The 15,090-nt window shown below is 24.1% G+C and overlaps 3 protein-coding genes across 3 annotated transcripts; 2 read left to right on the forward strand and 1 right to left on the reverse strand.

Moving 5' to 3' along the window:
• Window positions 1-1,215: 1,215 nt before the first annotated feature.
• LOC126909612 (splicing factor U2af 38 kDa subunit) lies at window positions 1,216-6,100 on the reverse strand. Its single transcript, XM_050692051.1, has 7 exons — window positions 5,904-6,100; window positions 5,640-5,727; window positions 3,708-3,774; window positions 3,268-3,350; window positions 2,277-2,348; window positions 1,736-1,869; window positions 1,216-1,658 (listed from the first exon to the last, which is right to left on the reverse strand). The coding sequence occupies exons 1-7, from the start codon at window positions 5,945-5,947 to the stop codon at window positions 1,424-1,426; spliced, it is 723 nt and encodes a 240-aa protein (XP_050548008.1). The 5' UTR covers window positions 5,948-6,100; the 3' UTR covers window positions 1,216-1,423.
• A 123-nt stretch (window positions 6,101-6,223) lies between these two features.
• On the forward strand, window positions 6,224-11,942 carry LOC126909515 (mRNA-capping enzyme). Its single transcript, XM_050691953.1, has 14 exons — window positions 6,224-6,438; window positions 6,519-6,730; window positions 6,946-7,138; window positions 7,791-7,902; window positions 7,993-8,093; window positions 8,619-8,721; window positions 8,782-8,922; window positions 9,810-9,911; window positions 10,413-10,548; window positions 10,608-10,733; window positions 10,853-11,035; window positions 11,099-11,199; window positions 11,440-11,630; window positions 11,694-11,942. Exons 1-14 carry the CDS (start codon window positions 6,432-6,434, stop codon window positions 11,768-11,770), a joined length of 1,785 nt encoding a protein of 594 aa, XP_050547910.1. The 5' UTR covers window positions 6,224-6,431; the 3' UTR covers window positions 11,771-11,942.
• Window positions 11,943-13,711: 1,769 nt separating this feature from the next.
• Window positions 13,712-14,838, forward strand: LOC126909626 (39S ribosomal protein L41, mitochondrial). Its single transcript, XM_050692066.1, has 3 exons — window positions 13,712-13,928; window positions 13,996-14,096; window positions 14,519-14,838. Exons 1-3 carry the CDS (start codon window positions 13,715-13,717, stop codon window positions 14,747-14,749), a joined length of 546 nt encoding a protein of 181 aa, XP_050548023.1. The 5' UTR covers window positions 13,712-13,714; the 3' UTR covers window positions 14,750-14,838.
• Window positions 14,839-15,090: the final 252 nt, after the last annotated feature.

The following is a 15,090-nucleotide window of genomic DNA, read 5'->3' on the forward strand; positions in this document are numbered from 1 at the left end:
TTTATTCTTACTTATTTTATTATAGCCCTTCAGTAAAAAGCCTCCACGTAAATAAATTTACTAATTTTTTGGTTTTGCACAGCTTTACAACCAAAAAGCTTTTTAACTTAACGAAGCATGACGAATTTTTACCTCTTTTTTCATCATTATCAAACATAAACCGTACATTCTTATAAGAAAATTATTACTACAAAAAGTTTTTACTTCACGAATAAACATAAAAAGGATTTAATAGTATGAGAAAAGTTTATCTCTTATTACATTCAAAATATCGCAGTAATTAAATAAAAACTTTTCGATATATGATAGACTATAAAAAAAATGAAATTAACTTAAATCGTTTTTGTCATATTGATTTCAGATAAATACTTTTCAAAGTCTATAAATAATAACTAATTATTTAATTTATTGTTTTACTATAAAATGAAGAATGGTCTAAGTAAAATGTTGACTATTCGACAGTTTTGTGTTATTACTTAGTGAGATGTTACAATTTTAAATTAAAGCCTAGCGGCATGTGCAATGTAGAATAATTATTGCATTATGGTTAAATTAGAGTATCTCTAAATACTACCTTCTTCACCTTTTCTAAATCTTCAAATGCTTATATTTCATATTTAAAAATTGTTAAAAATCTTATTTATAAATCTAATTGTTTTAAAGAAAAAAATATATATATAACGTGAAAAATTTGTGAAAATTAGTCAATATTTTATTTAGACCATACTATTTAGTAGTAGAAAAATAATAAAATACTCGTATATATCTATTAAAATTTTAATCTATACTTAATTATAAAAAAATCAATATTTAACGAAAAATAGGGTGTAGAAATATGAATAAATCACTCTGTATATAAAATTAACTGTCCATAACTAAGAATTATCTACCTATAATTTTATTTTTTATAATAAACTATTTTACTTGTAAAATAGTTGATATATTAATATCACTAATAACATTACCTAGCATGACATTTGTACAAATTTTCAGGACAGCAAAATCAAACATAGTTTCTCAAAATTAATTTTATTTAAAGTTATTATTTTAATAAAAGTATGTTTATAACATTGTGATTTATCTAAAAATAATTTAAGAATTTTAATTTACCAATCTGTTAACTCAAAATAAGCCTTATTTCTGAAATACAATTGACAATTAATAGATAAAATAATAATTCTCTTGTAATAATTAAACAACAAAAATAAAGTAAAATTATAAAACTGAAGTATTTAAATTTTTATTTATTTTACTTAATTTTTTTAATACATAATACATAAAAAGAAGTCGTACACTGTAGTAAGATTTTACTTTTAATTTTAAAAGTAAAAATTTATTGATAAAAAATGTTGTTTTGGTTAAAACACAAATAAATGTATAATTGTATTTTAAATTAATTAAATGAAAACCTAATAACGTAAAATTAATATCTACGATCACGACGTCCACCACCACCACCACCACCACCTCCACCACCACCGCCACGGTGGTGACCATGTCTAGGAGAAGGTGATCTAGTACGACGAGTTCCTACATGATCACGGGATCGACTACGAGAGCGATGTCTACGTGATCGTCTACTATAAAGGTATTTTCGTAGTTCTCTTGAAATTGGTTTAAGATGCATAAAATTGCAGAATCCACTGCGTGTACACTCTCTAAAAATATATCAAAAATTAAATACAAAAAATTTAATTCATATTGTATCCAAATTTTAAATCAATGATTTTATTACCCCATTTCGTATTGACGACAACAAGCTTCTCGGAAATCAGTTACAGGACTCAATTCTGCATAAACAGGACGACCACCAAACCATCGGTTGTTTAAATCATTAACAGCTGCTTCTGCATGTTCTTCTCGACGAAACTGTAATATTCAATACAATTAATTTTTTTAAATATAAGTAAAAAATTTTTTTTTAAGCAATAAAATACAATAAAAATTTAACAATTTTTTCTTATATTTAAAACTATGTAATTACTTCAATTCAGGTAATAACTTAAATAAGTATTGCCACTTATTTTACATATTCAGTTTTTAAAATTGAATAAACATCAGTTAATAAACATTAAAGCTTAATTAGTTTAATTAATATTTTTTGACATTGCTAGAACTTGACCAACACATCATTGTAAGCTTAGATTATAAGACATTACAATTTTTATAGGAAAAAATTATATCTCTATAATATAGTTGGATCAATGTCAGTTTAAAAAAATGTTTCATTAAATAAAATCTAATTCAAAAAGTATTATTTTGATAGTCAACCATACCTTTATATATACATTTCCAACTAGATGATCTCCTAAATTGTCACAAACATTCATCTCTTCAATTTCACCATACTAGGAAAAAGAATAAATATTTAACTTATTTAATATATATACATATATATCTTTATACATCTATATATTTTATGTATATATACATATACATAAAAGATGTTCAACAAGTAAGGAAATAGTTCAATTATTACAAACAATGAGAATAAATTATTCTCATTGTTTGTAATAATTGATAATAATTCTATTATTCTGAATAATAGAAACCCATTTCCTTACTATATATAAATTTCAATATAACAATTTTGTAGTTCTAGTAAAAGAGGAATATTTACTAATAGTTTAGTTCATTTGAAAAACAATTAATTATGAAATTCATAAAAAAAAATTACACATAAAAAGCAGCACAGTGATAATTAAAGTAATTTAAATAAATATAATAACTAAATTTATATAAATTATGTTTCAAAAAAAGTTTTCATATTAGCATAGCCGTCTTCCTTTACTAGAATAACTAAAGGCAAGGTGTTATACACAAACTGTACTAAAATTTATTTTCCCAAATGATCCACAAGTGTCCTTAAAATAGTTCGTAAAATTAATTTCTTTAAACATAATATACAATGGGTCAGTATAATTCAAAAGCTATAATAAAGTATTACACATACTTTGAATACTATATTATATTATACATTTATTTTTATAAAAAATTATTTTGTTGAAATGTAAATACCATCAACCAATGATCTTGAAATCAAGGTGTGTAATTTATAAGTTTGCTCTTTCTTTAGATTATAAACTTCAATCTTACTTGCATGATAATAATAATAATTGTCAAATTTTGACAACTAAATAGAATTTTATACTTCTAAATTAAAAAAGTGGTCATTCAATATAAATTTTATGTATCAAAATAAAATTAAATATTACAGAGTTATTCATATATCTAAGTCAATTTTTAGATAATTACAAATTAATATACCTTATCTTCACATTCAACAAAAACATCTTCAAAAAAGTTATCATAATGTTCTTGCATTTCTTCATCAGTTACATTTGAAACCACTAAAAGTAAAAATAAATAAAAGTTTCTTTCTATTAAAAAAAAACATGCAATATTATTACAAAAACTTTGAACTTTATTAATTTTTAACATTGGAAAATTTATTTTAAAAATAGTTTTAAAAAAGTAAAAAAATAACTTTATTAGCATTTAGGCGAAATCAAAAATTTTAAGAAGTGATTTAAACAAATAAAATTTTGTTTAAATTATTTTATAGATTAATTTAAAATTTTTTTGAAAACATTAAAATATTGATTATAAAAATTTTAAAGTTAATTAATATTATTGACATTTAAAATCTATGCCTAAATTTACTAATATTTTTATTAAATTTAAAAATACTACAAAGCAATTCTTACAATGTGATCCATCAGCTGACTTGGCAGAGTTTTGCGGATTAACATAAAGGTTTTGTAATAGCACAGTCTAAACAATAGATGAAAAATTAAAAAAGGTATTAAAACTAAAAAACCAAAGAATCATGTATAAACACATATATACAACATTTAACTATAGATGAAATTTAAAAGTTGTTAAAATTGGTAGATAAATATTCTAACATTGTGTCAACCATAAATATATATCACATTTAGCTAATTCTCATAGCATTATCTGGTTATATTATAATCTTAAATGAGTAAAGTAGATGTACAGATTAACTTATTTGATTGAAAATTTTTTGCAAACTTTAAAAGACACAATTGTCTTATTGATACTCACTTGCATTATGGATATAAAAAAACTATACTGACTTATTATTTTATCATAAACTATTTAATTAATCGAAAAATAAAATAATTTTTTTATTGATTTCTTTTAAAATCACTTTTTTTATAATATTTTATTATCTCTATTTTTATCTCTTATACCTTTCAATGGTGTCAACTTTATTTTTACATACAGGAACATACATAATTAATTAGCTTATACAGAGTGTTCAATAAGGAAACAGGACAGTTGTTACAAATAATGAGAACAATACAAACACGTTTCCTTACTTACTGATCACCTATATATTAGATAATTATCTATTAAATAAATAAAATTATTGATTGATAATAACTTTTGACCCATAATTTCAGAAGTTATGAATATTTTTATATCAAAATGAGAGGTAGTAATAAATCAAAACACATTACTTTTTAACCGCCCAACACTCTGAACCGTACATCATAGCTGGCCTTATTACAGTCTTGTAGAATTTACCTTTCAGCCTCATTGGAATTCTTTTATCGCATAACATGCCAGACGCTTCTCTCCACTTCAACCACCCGTACTTAATTCTGTGTCTTACATCCTCGTCAATACCACCGCACTTTTGCACAACTGATCCTAAATACTTAAAACTCTCCACCTCTCCAATCACGTCCTCGCCTATTGTCACTTCTCCTTTGTCAAACTCGTACTCTATATACTCTGCCTTACTTCTACTTATTCTTAAACCCTTATCTTCAAGAGCTGATCTCCACACTTCTAGCCTTTGATTAATTTCCTCCCTATTTTTTCCTATTAATACTATATCGTCAACAAACAACATGCACCATAGCACCTCTCCTTGTATTTCTCTAGTAATTTCATCTATCACTATAGAGAATAAGTAAGGGCTTAAAGCAAAACCTTGGTGCACTCCTTTCCTTACCCGAAAACTTTCTGATACTCCTCCTATGTTTTTTACCCTGGTACAAGTGCCATTATACATATCTTCTATTATATTAATGTACCTTTTCGGGACTCTTTTTCTCATTAATGCCTACTTAAAAACCTCTCTCGGTACTCTGTCATACGCTTTCTCCAAATCTATAAATACCATACACAGCTTTTTCTTCTTTTCCCTAAGCTTCTCTATTAGTTACCTCACCCAAAATACTGGCTCCGTTGTTGACTTACCAGGCATAAATCCAAATTGGTTTTTAGATACCGATATCTAATTAATAAGTCTATTTATTAATTTACTTAATTAATTACTTAATTTTAATATGTCTATTTAATTTGTATTCAAGTATTACTTTAGATAATTTAAAAATAAACCGTTTATTTAACGACTAATACATAAAATCTAAAATTATAGTATTTATCAAAGGTTACAAAACCTAAAAAATTGTTTCCCAATTTATTATAATTAAATTTTTTAAGATAAATATTAAAAAATTTTTGTTTTATATAAATTACTGTAAAAAAATTTGAAATTTTATATTAATAGCAATAAAATATACAACATTTTATGTAGATGGAATTGAAAGTTTGTATATCATGGGATTGAAAATAAAATAAAGTTAAATTTATAAAATTACCTGACTGAAAGTTGGCTTATTATGTATTCTAGAACATCGGTCACCATGACGACATGCACCAATTTTAAAATAAAATGAACAATTAACCCTGAAAAATAATGATAAACATTCAAAAAACAAATAGTTTTAAAATTTTTTGTTTTAATAGAAATAATTTTTTATATTAACAATATAAAATAGTAAAATACAATAATATTTAATAAAATATTTATGTAACATTTTTCTTTTAACTGTTAATAAATTACAAATAAAGCCGGCACTCACTTGTCTTTTTCGGTACCGAATATAGACGCCAGGTACTCGGCCATAACGGTAAATAATTAGTGAACTACTATATGTGTGATTAAGTTCAATACTATACACTGTCAAAAAATTTAAAAGTTTGATTTACATGTACTAAAAAATTATTGGTAAACAATTTTTCATTAGAACGATATTGTAAAAAGGGTAGTAACTTCAGTTTTAGAAATTTCGGCTTTGTTGATATAGAAGCTAGGAACAAAAAAAACGGATTACCATCATGGCAAAAATATTGTCCGTACGTTCAATGATTACAGAAGTAAATAAATATTAATATCAAGGTGATAACGAGAATTTGACGTGTTTTTACGAACAATTTGGATTTTTACAAATCCAATTTTCTGTATTTTAGAAATAATAATTCTCGATATTTATTTGGTAATTAGGACAAATTAAATGATACTTAAATACAATATGTTTCTTTATCATCAATCAATACTATCATTCGTTGAACAGGACTGATTTTAATTCATTAAAATAAATTATTACACTATGTCTGGTAAATTAATCTATTCATAAGAAGTTCTTTGTAGTCAAAATAAAAAAAAATTGTTTAAATATAAAAATTTTTCATTATAGGGTCCAAAAGATACAGATCTGGGTCCTCTTACTCATCTTATGTCCCTCCAGTTCCTGACCGATGGTTAAAATGTCCTCGAAAATCATTTACACCCATTACTGATAAATTTGTGGCCTTTAAAACGCCATTAGACAGTAAATATGATGGACAAGTACCTATTACCCAAAGATTTAATACTGAAATGTTGTTTTCGTCATTATCAAATATGAAGGTACTAATTTTAATAACTTAAAAACAACCTTATTTTAAATCATTTACAATTATGCAATAAAAATAAATTTAAATATTTGTTATTATATTTATTATGCTTAAATGTTAAATTTCAGTACAAATTTATATAATTTCAAAATTTAATTTAAGATCCTCATAGATATAAAATCTACACATAGCCCTAAATATTACATCAATCTGTATTGTTTGTTTTAGATAAGTTTAGGTTTATGGATTGATTTAACTAAAACTAGTCGATTTTATGATAAGTCTGAAGTTGAAAACATGAACTGTGCATATGTCAAACTTCCTTGTGCTGGCCATGAACAACCTCCAACACGTGAGCAAGCACAATTATTTATTGATATTTGTTCAAAATTTGTTGCCAAAAACCCTTTACAAAGTATTGGTAAGTATTAAATTATTTTTAATAACTTTTGTGTTTATGATGATAACAATGTGTAAATAAAAAATTATTATTGAATTTAATGATATTAGCCACAAGTTCACATTATATAAATACATATTGATATATGTATATAATGAATATAGATAGAAAAATATTTGATTATCCTAGAATAATAAAATTTTAGTTCATACCTTGCGTTAAATGTTAAGTATTTTATTAAGTTGTTCAATAATTAATAATAAGAATATTCTTATTTAATCTTCTTCTTCTTCCTTGCCTTAATCCCAACTACTTAGGGTCGACCACCCTTATCCTAAACATCCACTTGACACAATCTCCCATATCATTTACGCTCACATCTTAAATATTCTTATTTAATGAATTAAAAATTATTTATTTAACTATTTTGAAATTTCAAAATAACAATTTTTTAATTATTTCCTTACAAAATATTTTAATATTTAAAGGGGTATATAATGGAGGCATAGTGCACATACATCACTACAAGCTGTACCCACCTGGCCTTTGTTTAATATCTTACTAATCAATTTTTTTTCCTGCTAAGAAAAAGGAAAAAATACCAAATTTGTTTGCTAATTAAATAGTCATAATTTTTCTATTCGTTATTAGTAACAAATATTTTAATATGTAGGAGTTCATTGTACTCATGGTTTCAACAGGACTGGTTTCATGATAGCTACCTATTTAATTGAAGTATTAGATTTTGATGTCAATAGTGCTTTAGCACAGTTTGCTGCAGCACGGTAATTATTCTACAACTACAAAATAATTTTCTTAAAATTTGTTTTACATTAAAAAGACAAAAATATAAAATTGAAATTTTAAATCTTTAGACCACCAGGTATTTACAAACAAGATTACATAGTTGAATTGTTTCAACGTTATTCAGACGAAGAACCTATATTAGCTCCAGAATTACCTGATTGGTGTTTAGGTAAAAATTTTGGACATATATATTAAATATAAAAATATTTTATCACCTAAACAGCTGCAAAGTTGTTATAGTTTATAAATTTTAAAGTAATTTTTGGTTTAAATTTTTTTATACAGAAATATACTAATGCATATTATTTATGAATAATAGATATAATTTTTTTTTTTTTAATATTATCATACGTATTTTATTTTGACCTACTTATTTTTTAATATGAACATTTTAAATAATTTTTCTTTATTTCTTAATATCTTATTAAATTGAGACAAACAAATCTTCATCAAAACATAAGACTAAGCTTTTGCTTCTAAACATATACCATAATATGATTCTTGATTAGAAGCAAAAGAGTAAAATACATATTATGCATCTCACCCTTTGTACATAACATCTATACTAAATTGATCTAGCTCTCGCCTTTATTAGTTTATCATATTAAAATATGACATTTTAATATGATGTTTGTATTAATGTTAAATACTACAGTGTTGACATACATAATTGAATTATTTTTAACAATAATAGAAACTGAAGAAAATACTTATCAATCTAAAAATGAATCTACATCAAGATACAAACGGGTACATAAAGATGATCATAATTCAAAAGATAAACAAGATCATGAGAAGTATGATTTATTTATAAATTTAATAAATTATAGTATTATTATGATATCTTAAATTTTTAGTCCTAATAAGCGATCAAGACGTGAATTAAATAATAAAAATCCAGTATTTATGGAAGGTGTTTCAGGTGTCACAGCTGTTTTAGATCAACCTAAACTAAGTAATATTCAAAGAAAAGTTCAACAACTTTGTCATTGGAATAAGTGAGTTTTGTATTTCATTAGATAATGGATAAATGTGTACAAATAAAATTTTTCTAAGGAGAAGAATTATAATTATCAACTAAGAAAAAATTACCATAATAAACTTAGTCATCTCTGGCTATAATTTTAAAATTACTTTTAATTTTGGGGTTTACGCCACCTAATCTATCTCAACTGTTAACCAATAAAATGACATTTTTTACCAACATTTTGTGAAAAAATGTATATATATTTTAGAAAAAATTGTAGAAAAGAAAAGAGAACTTTTAAAAATTAAAATACAATGAAACCACCTTTAAACGATCCTTCTGTTAGATAGAAACTTCTTTAAAACTAAAACCTTTTCTTAGTGGAAAAAAGTTTGGTGTACAATGTTTTTGTTGTAAGGAAATCTCACTGTACATGTAAATGATTCTAAATTTATGTATATAAGGAATTTTCTGGTGGGTAACACTAAGCTTAATTTGCTAAGTATTTTTTTTTTTTATTTATTCAAGACTTACTTAATTGAGAGAGTTTGCCTGACCAAATGGGTAGAAATGTATGTTTTGGTGCACAGGCTCCCAGGTTCGATCCCCACAGTGCTAACAATAATTTTCTTGAGATTTCCTCATTGATGATTTCTGGTCTCTGGTGCAAGCTGACCATAAGGACCGTCTAGTCCATCATTGTCCTAGCCAAGAACCATCTTTGACTCCCTAACTTGTGAAAGAGATCCACTTTATAGCATGTTTAGTTAGGGAATTAGAAGATATGTAAAACTGATTATTTTATATACTCAAGACTTACTAAAATAATTAACTAAAATTTGCTTTAGAAATTTATCACAGTAGTCTCAAAAAGAAATAATATATATAGGAATTATATATTTTAATTCTATTGTCTAGGTCTGGATTTCCGGGCTCCCAGCCAGTATCTATGGATATACAAAATATGAAATTGTTACACACAAAACCATATAGAGTAACATGGAAAGCTGATGGTACTAGGTAAGACAGTAGAATAAATGTATTCGAACACCAGAATGTAAAAATAATTGTTTTTATACTATCATTTATACATTTTATAAATAGATTTATTTAATATTTTAATATTAAACAAATTAATTGATTATAAGGCTTATGATTGAATATTTGAGGTGCTAATAAGAGAAAGGTACTAGGTCCAAAAAAAACAATTTTTGGTTGTTGTTTTTTCTTTTTTTTTTTTGTGTGTGAAAAACATAGTGAATACATTTTCTAATGATCTAGTTAAAAAAAGTTAATCAAATTTATGTATAGAATAAAAATTATGTTGAAAATAAAAGAACTTGTCTAAAGTTAGTTCAAATAAACTGTTTTTTACTTCTCATGTAAAATTTTATTTTCATAACAGTACTTTTCCACATTATTTTTTTCATATTTCATGAGAATTATATAATTATCAGTAAACAATTTTATTAGTAAAATTATATAGTATTTAAGCTCTACAATTATATTTTACACTTTAAGGTATATGATGTTTATTCAAGAAGAAAATGAAGTTTATTTTATTGATAGAGATAACAGCGTATTTGAAGTGGATGAATTAAAATTTTTTCATAGAAAAAATCTTGATCATCATTTAAAAGATACACTTTTAGATGGGGTATGTGTTAATTTTAAAAAATATTAAACTTTATTGATATTATTTATATTTTACTTAAGGAAATGATAATTGACAAAGTTGATGACCAGAATTTTCCTAGATACCTTGTATATGATGTTATTGCATTTGAGGGTTTTGATATTGGAGAACAGCCATTTTATCCCAACAGACTGATGTTAATTGAAGTAAAATTTATTTCAACAAATTAAAAATTTTAATTAATTTCATTAGGATATCAATGAATTATTTTTTATTTGATTTAAAACTGTAACAACACACTAATAAATATAAACTTGACATACAGGTAGATATCATTAAACCAAGACATCAAGCTATTATGTGTGGAAAGTTAGATAAAACACGTGAAACATTTAGTGTTCGATTAAAACAATTTTATGATATTACTGCTTCAGATAAACTACTAGGGAATTTTAGTAAAAATTTGTCTCATGAGCCCGATGGCCTCATATTTCAACCATCAACTGATGTATGATTGTATTACATATTATACTGTTTACAAAAAATTTAATTTAATACCACATTTTTTTAGCCATATGTAGCTGGTACTTGTCCAGAAGTTTTGAAATGGAAACCATTAGAACTTAATTCTGTTGATTTTAGGCTTAAAATTGTTACTGAAGGAGGAACTGGGTGATTATTTTTAATATAAAATACTATATCATAGATGGACTTGGAAGTAATATCTTGAGACTTTAATTGAGCCTAATACACCATCATTTTTTTATTTACCAAGTTTCTCTACTGTACAATAAAAAGGGCTCAATTAAATATTAAGAGGACAATACCTAATGTCCCTTTCACTAAATCCATCTATGTTAAAATTTCTTTAAATATTATCAATATTAATATTGGGATTTTTATTAAATTTAGAATGCTAGACTCCAAAACTGGTTATTTGTATGTTGGTGGTAAAAATGATCCTTTTGCTAGAATAAAATATACTAAGGAAATAAAAAACATGGATGGTAAAATTATTGAATGTAAATTTGAAAATGGTTGTTGGAAATTTATGCGTGAACGTACAGACAAATCATTTCCAAATGCACTTAAGACTGCTCTAGGTAACTTAACTAATATTAAAATAATACATAAGCTGAAGCTTTACAACTTATTTTTATTTTTAGCAATTTGTCATAGTATTGAACAACCTGTAACTAAAGAAATACTTTTAAAATACATCCAAAATGTACCAAGATTCTGATAACTTATATAATTATAGTTATTTTAAGGCTGTATATTTTTAATAATTTTATTTGTATTATTATTTTTTCTTTATAATAATTAATAATTGTATTTTCAACACTCATTGTGTATTACTGTGTAATAATGATTGTACACATATTGACCTGTTTAAATAAAATTTAAAATGTGAACACTTTTTTATTTAAATAGTGTTAAAATATGAAATAACGATCTATACAGTGTTTTCACAATGAATCTTTTTTAATATTGACATTTGTTTATAAATACTATTAATTACACACATATTAATTACAGAGGCTAATGGGTGTAAACAACATTTTATTAAAAATGTCTACTTATTTAATTTAAAGAATCCATAAGTTAGTTTCATGTTCTATGAAAAAAAAATGTTGCTTATGCAAATAGTCAAAATAAACTACCAATATTAACTAGTAAAAAAGTAAATTTTTAACTTTCAACTCAGCTAGTTAATGTATTTCTAATTAACTTTTCAATTTACTTTTGAAATATCTTTGCATTTTCAGTTAAATCGGATAATACAATAAACCTAAATTCAAAACTATTAATTTTTTGTTTTTATATACTGCATATATTAAAATAATAAAAAATATCACATATCAAAATTTTGGGTAGGGGGATTTTTAAACTTGAGTTAAGTTTCCTTGATAGCACTATTGTTGCTCATTATATATTAAAAAACTAAAAAGAAAAACAAATTTTTTTTACGTCATTTCTTTTTTTTTTTAATAACAACTAGTTTTGAAGAACAATGCAACCAACACCAAAATATACAAAACGATAAGTTGTACATTTTACTACAACATAAAAAGCATTTTTGTTATCACTTATATTTAACTTCCTATTCAATTTTAAAATAGATTCTCCACCTCCCTGACATCAACGTTCAATAAAAAACAGATTTTAAGCGATTTAAAATTTAAGCGAGAGTATAAAATAAACTTTTACTGAATTGACTTTTGATAAAAAAATTTTAACTTAGCTAGCTAAATTTGTAATTTATTTACTTTGAGATTATTCCTTCTTAACTTAACTTGAGTTAATTATTTCCATTAATTTGGCCATCTTTATCAATTACTCACATTTTAATATCAATCTGATATTTTAAATCAATACGATACTATTAAAGGCTATTCATCAGCTCTCAGATTTAAGAATAATTGTCGAATAGCTTAATTAGGGTGTTGTATTTGAGTACATGCACTCAAATACAACACCCTAATTATACTAATATGTAGATTATACTTTAAAAAATAATCATAAATGGGTTACAAATATTTATCATGGACGCTAGAATGAAGTTAGGCTAAATTAACTTTTATAAACTTCATAATCTAGAAAATCAGAAAAAAATATATCACTTTATGAGATATTCAAACTGTTTTAAACTATACAAACGTTTTTAAAATAAAACTATAGTTTTAGATGGTTTAAAATTATAAAACATTTTTTAAATAGTAATGTAAACAAGAATTAATTATTTTTTATTTTAATTAACCTAACTTTGCTTAAAACGTTTTTAATTATATAAATAAATATATATATATATATATATATATAGATTACATATAAAAATGAGTTTGGAAAACGCATTAATTACTTTAAAAAAAACTTTAGTGTTAAATATTTTTGACGTGACAATTTTGGACCGCGTACTGCCTATAGTCGAATTAGAGATTCTATTATTTTACTAAAAAGGGTACTTTTTCAAAAATGTTGATAAAAAAAAATGTCATCCTAAATAAAATTTATTAAAAAATATGAACTCATTTTCTTCAGTTCCCTCTCCCGAAAAAGTTTCTGAACATAAGCCTGCAATATACTCTATGGTACAATTGGCTATAGGTATATTAGATTATGGAGCGAGTTGTAGTAGCTCAAAATAATGAATCATTGGCTGATAATATATAGCCGAATTTATAATATGATAATACATTACTATACTAGTGCACAAATTGCAAAGTTTTATTATTTAGTTATGATGAGTTTTTTATCGAAACAAATTATTAGATCATTTTCTACAACACCTATTGATTATGGCAAAAGAAATTTTAGAAATTTCATACTTTACAAACGAGGTAATAAAAAATTTCAAGAACGAATGAAAAACAATCCAGAGAAAGATCTCATAATAACCAGTAAGTAATTTATTATTTTCTATTACACTTTATTTATTTAAAGTTTTATTGTGTTATGTTTACTTAGATTATGGTATAAAAGAAACAACAATAAAACTGGGTAATAAAGTAGTTACAATACCAGAAAAAATTCCAGATATTATTGTACCAGATTTGGAAGGATTTCAAGTATATTAATTATATTTTACCTTTCAAATTTTATTAAATTGATTTAGAGTAATATAGCTTATTTATATTTATATAAAGGTAGTCTTTATATTTTTTAAAACTCTACATTGGATTGTTATAAATTAAATTTCAATAGTAATAAAATTTTACTTGTTTTTTTAGGATTTTGATTTCACTTTCTTAATCTCCCTGTAAGCACATTTAATATATACATACATACAATGTTTTAGTGTGTGTTTATGTAAGCTTTTAACATGTATAGTGAGACACTAAGAATGGGAAATAATTAGAGCAATCTATTTTCAAATATTGGTCTTATTTTTTATATGAAAAATTATTTTAGTGTTCTTCATTTACATATGTACTTAAATAAGTTATATAATACTTACTTTTTTAATAACTGATTATAAATATTTTTTTAGTTAAAACCATATGTATCATACAGAGTTCCAGAAGTTACTCAATCAGAATTCACTGCTAAAGATTTATTCAATGCTGTTTATCGAACAAAGATAGTTGAAGATTTTAAGGAAAATAAACTAAAGGAAAATGGTGATCCTATTGAACCTAATGAAAATGAATTATTGACTGCTAAACAAGCAAAAATCAAAGCTAGACAGACTGGAAGTGATTTATTTTCTGAAGGCAGATAAAATCCAAATAAAAATGACTTGTTTATTTTGTAATTATATTTTCTTTCTCTTTTTAAGAAATATAATGAATAGTTTTCTTAATATTTGAATCATGTTGAAAAATATTGAAAATTTAAAATGTGGGTTAATAGTTTAAAGCTTTGTTTATTAAGGTTTTATGTAATAAAAAAATATTCAAAATTTCTGTTTTGAATCTTCTACAATTCTTGAAATAATTAGAATATGCTTGATTTTGGTGGTTAAAGATTATATATTATAATAGTTATTTTATATTACAATATTGTTTGATGAGTCTAGAGTAGTTACCTTGATTTTGAGTTAAAATATTCCTTATTGTAGAG

This window comes from Daktulosphaira vitifoliae, unplaced genomic scaffold (genome assembly GCF_025091365.1).
Source record: "Daktulosphaira vitifoliae isolate Bord-2020 unplaced genomic scaffold, ASM2509136v1 Scaffold_1, whole genome shotgun sequence".
Classification (NCBI taxonomy): domain Eukaryota; kingdom Metazoa; phylum Arthropoda; class Insecta; order Hemiptera; family Phylloxeridae; genus Daktulosphaira; species Daktulosphaira vitifoliae.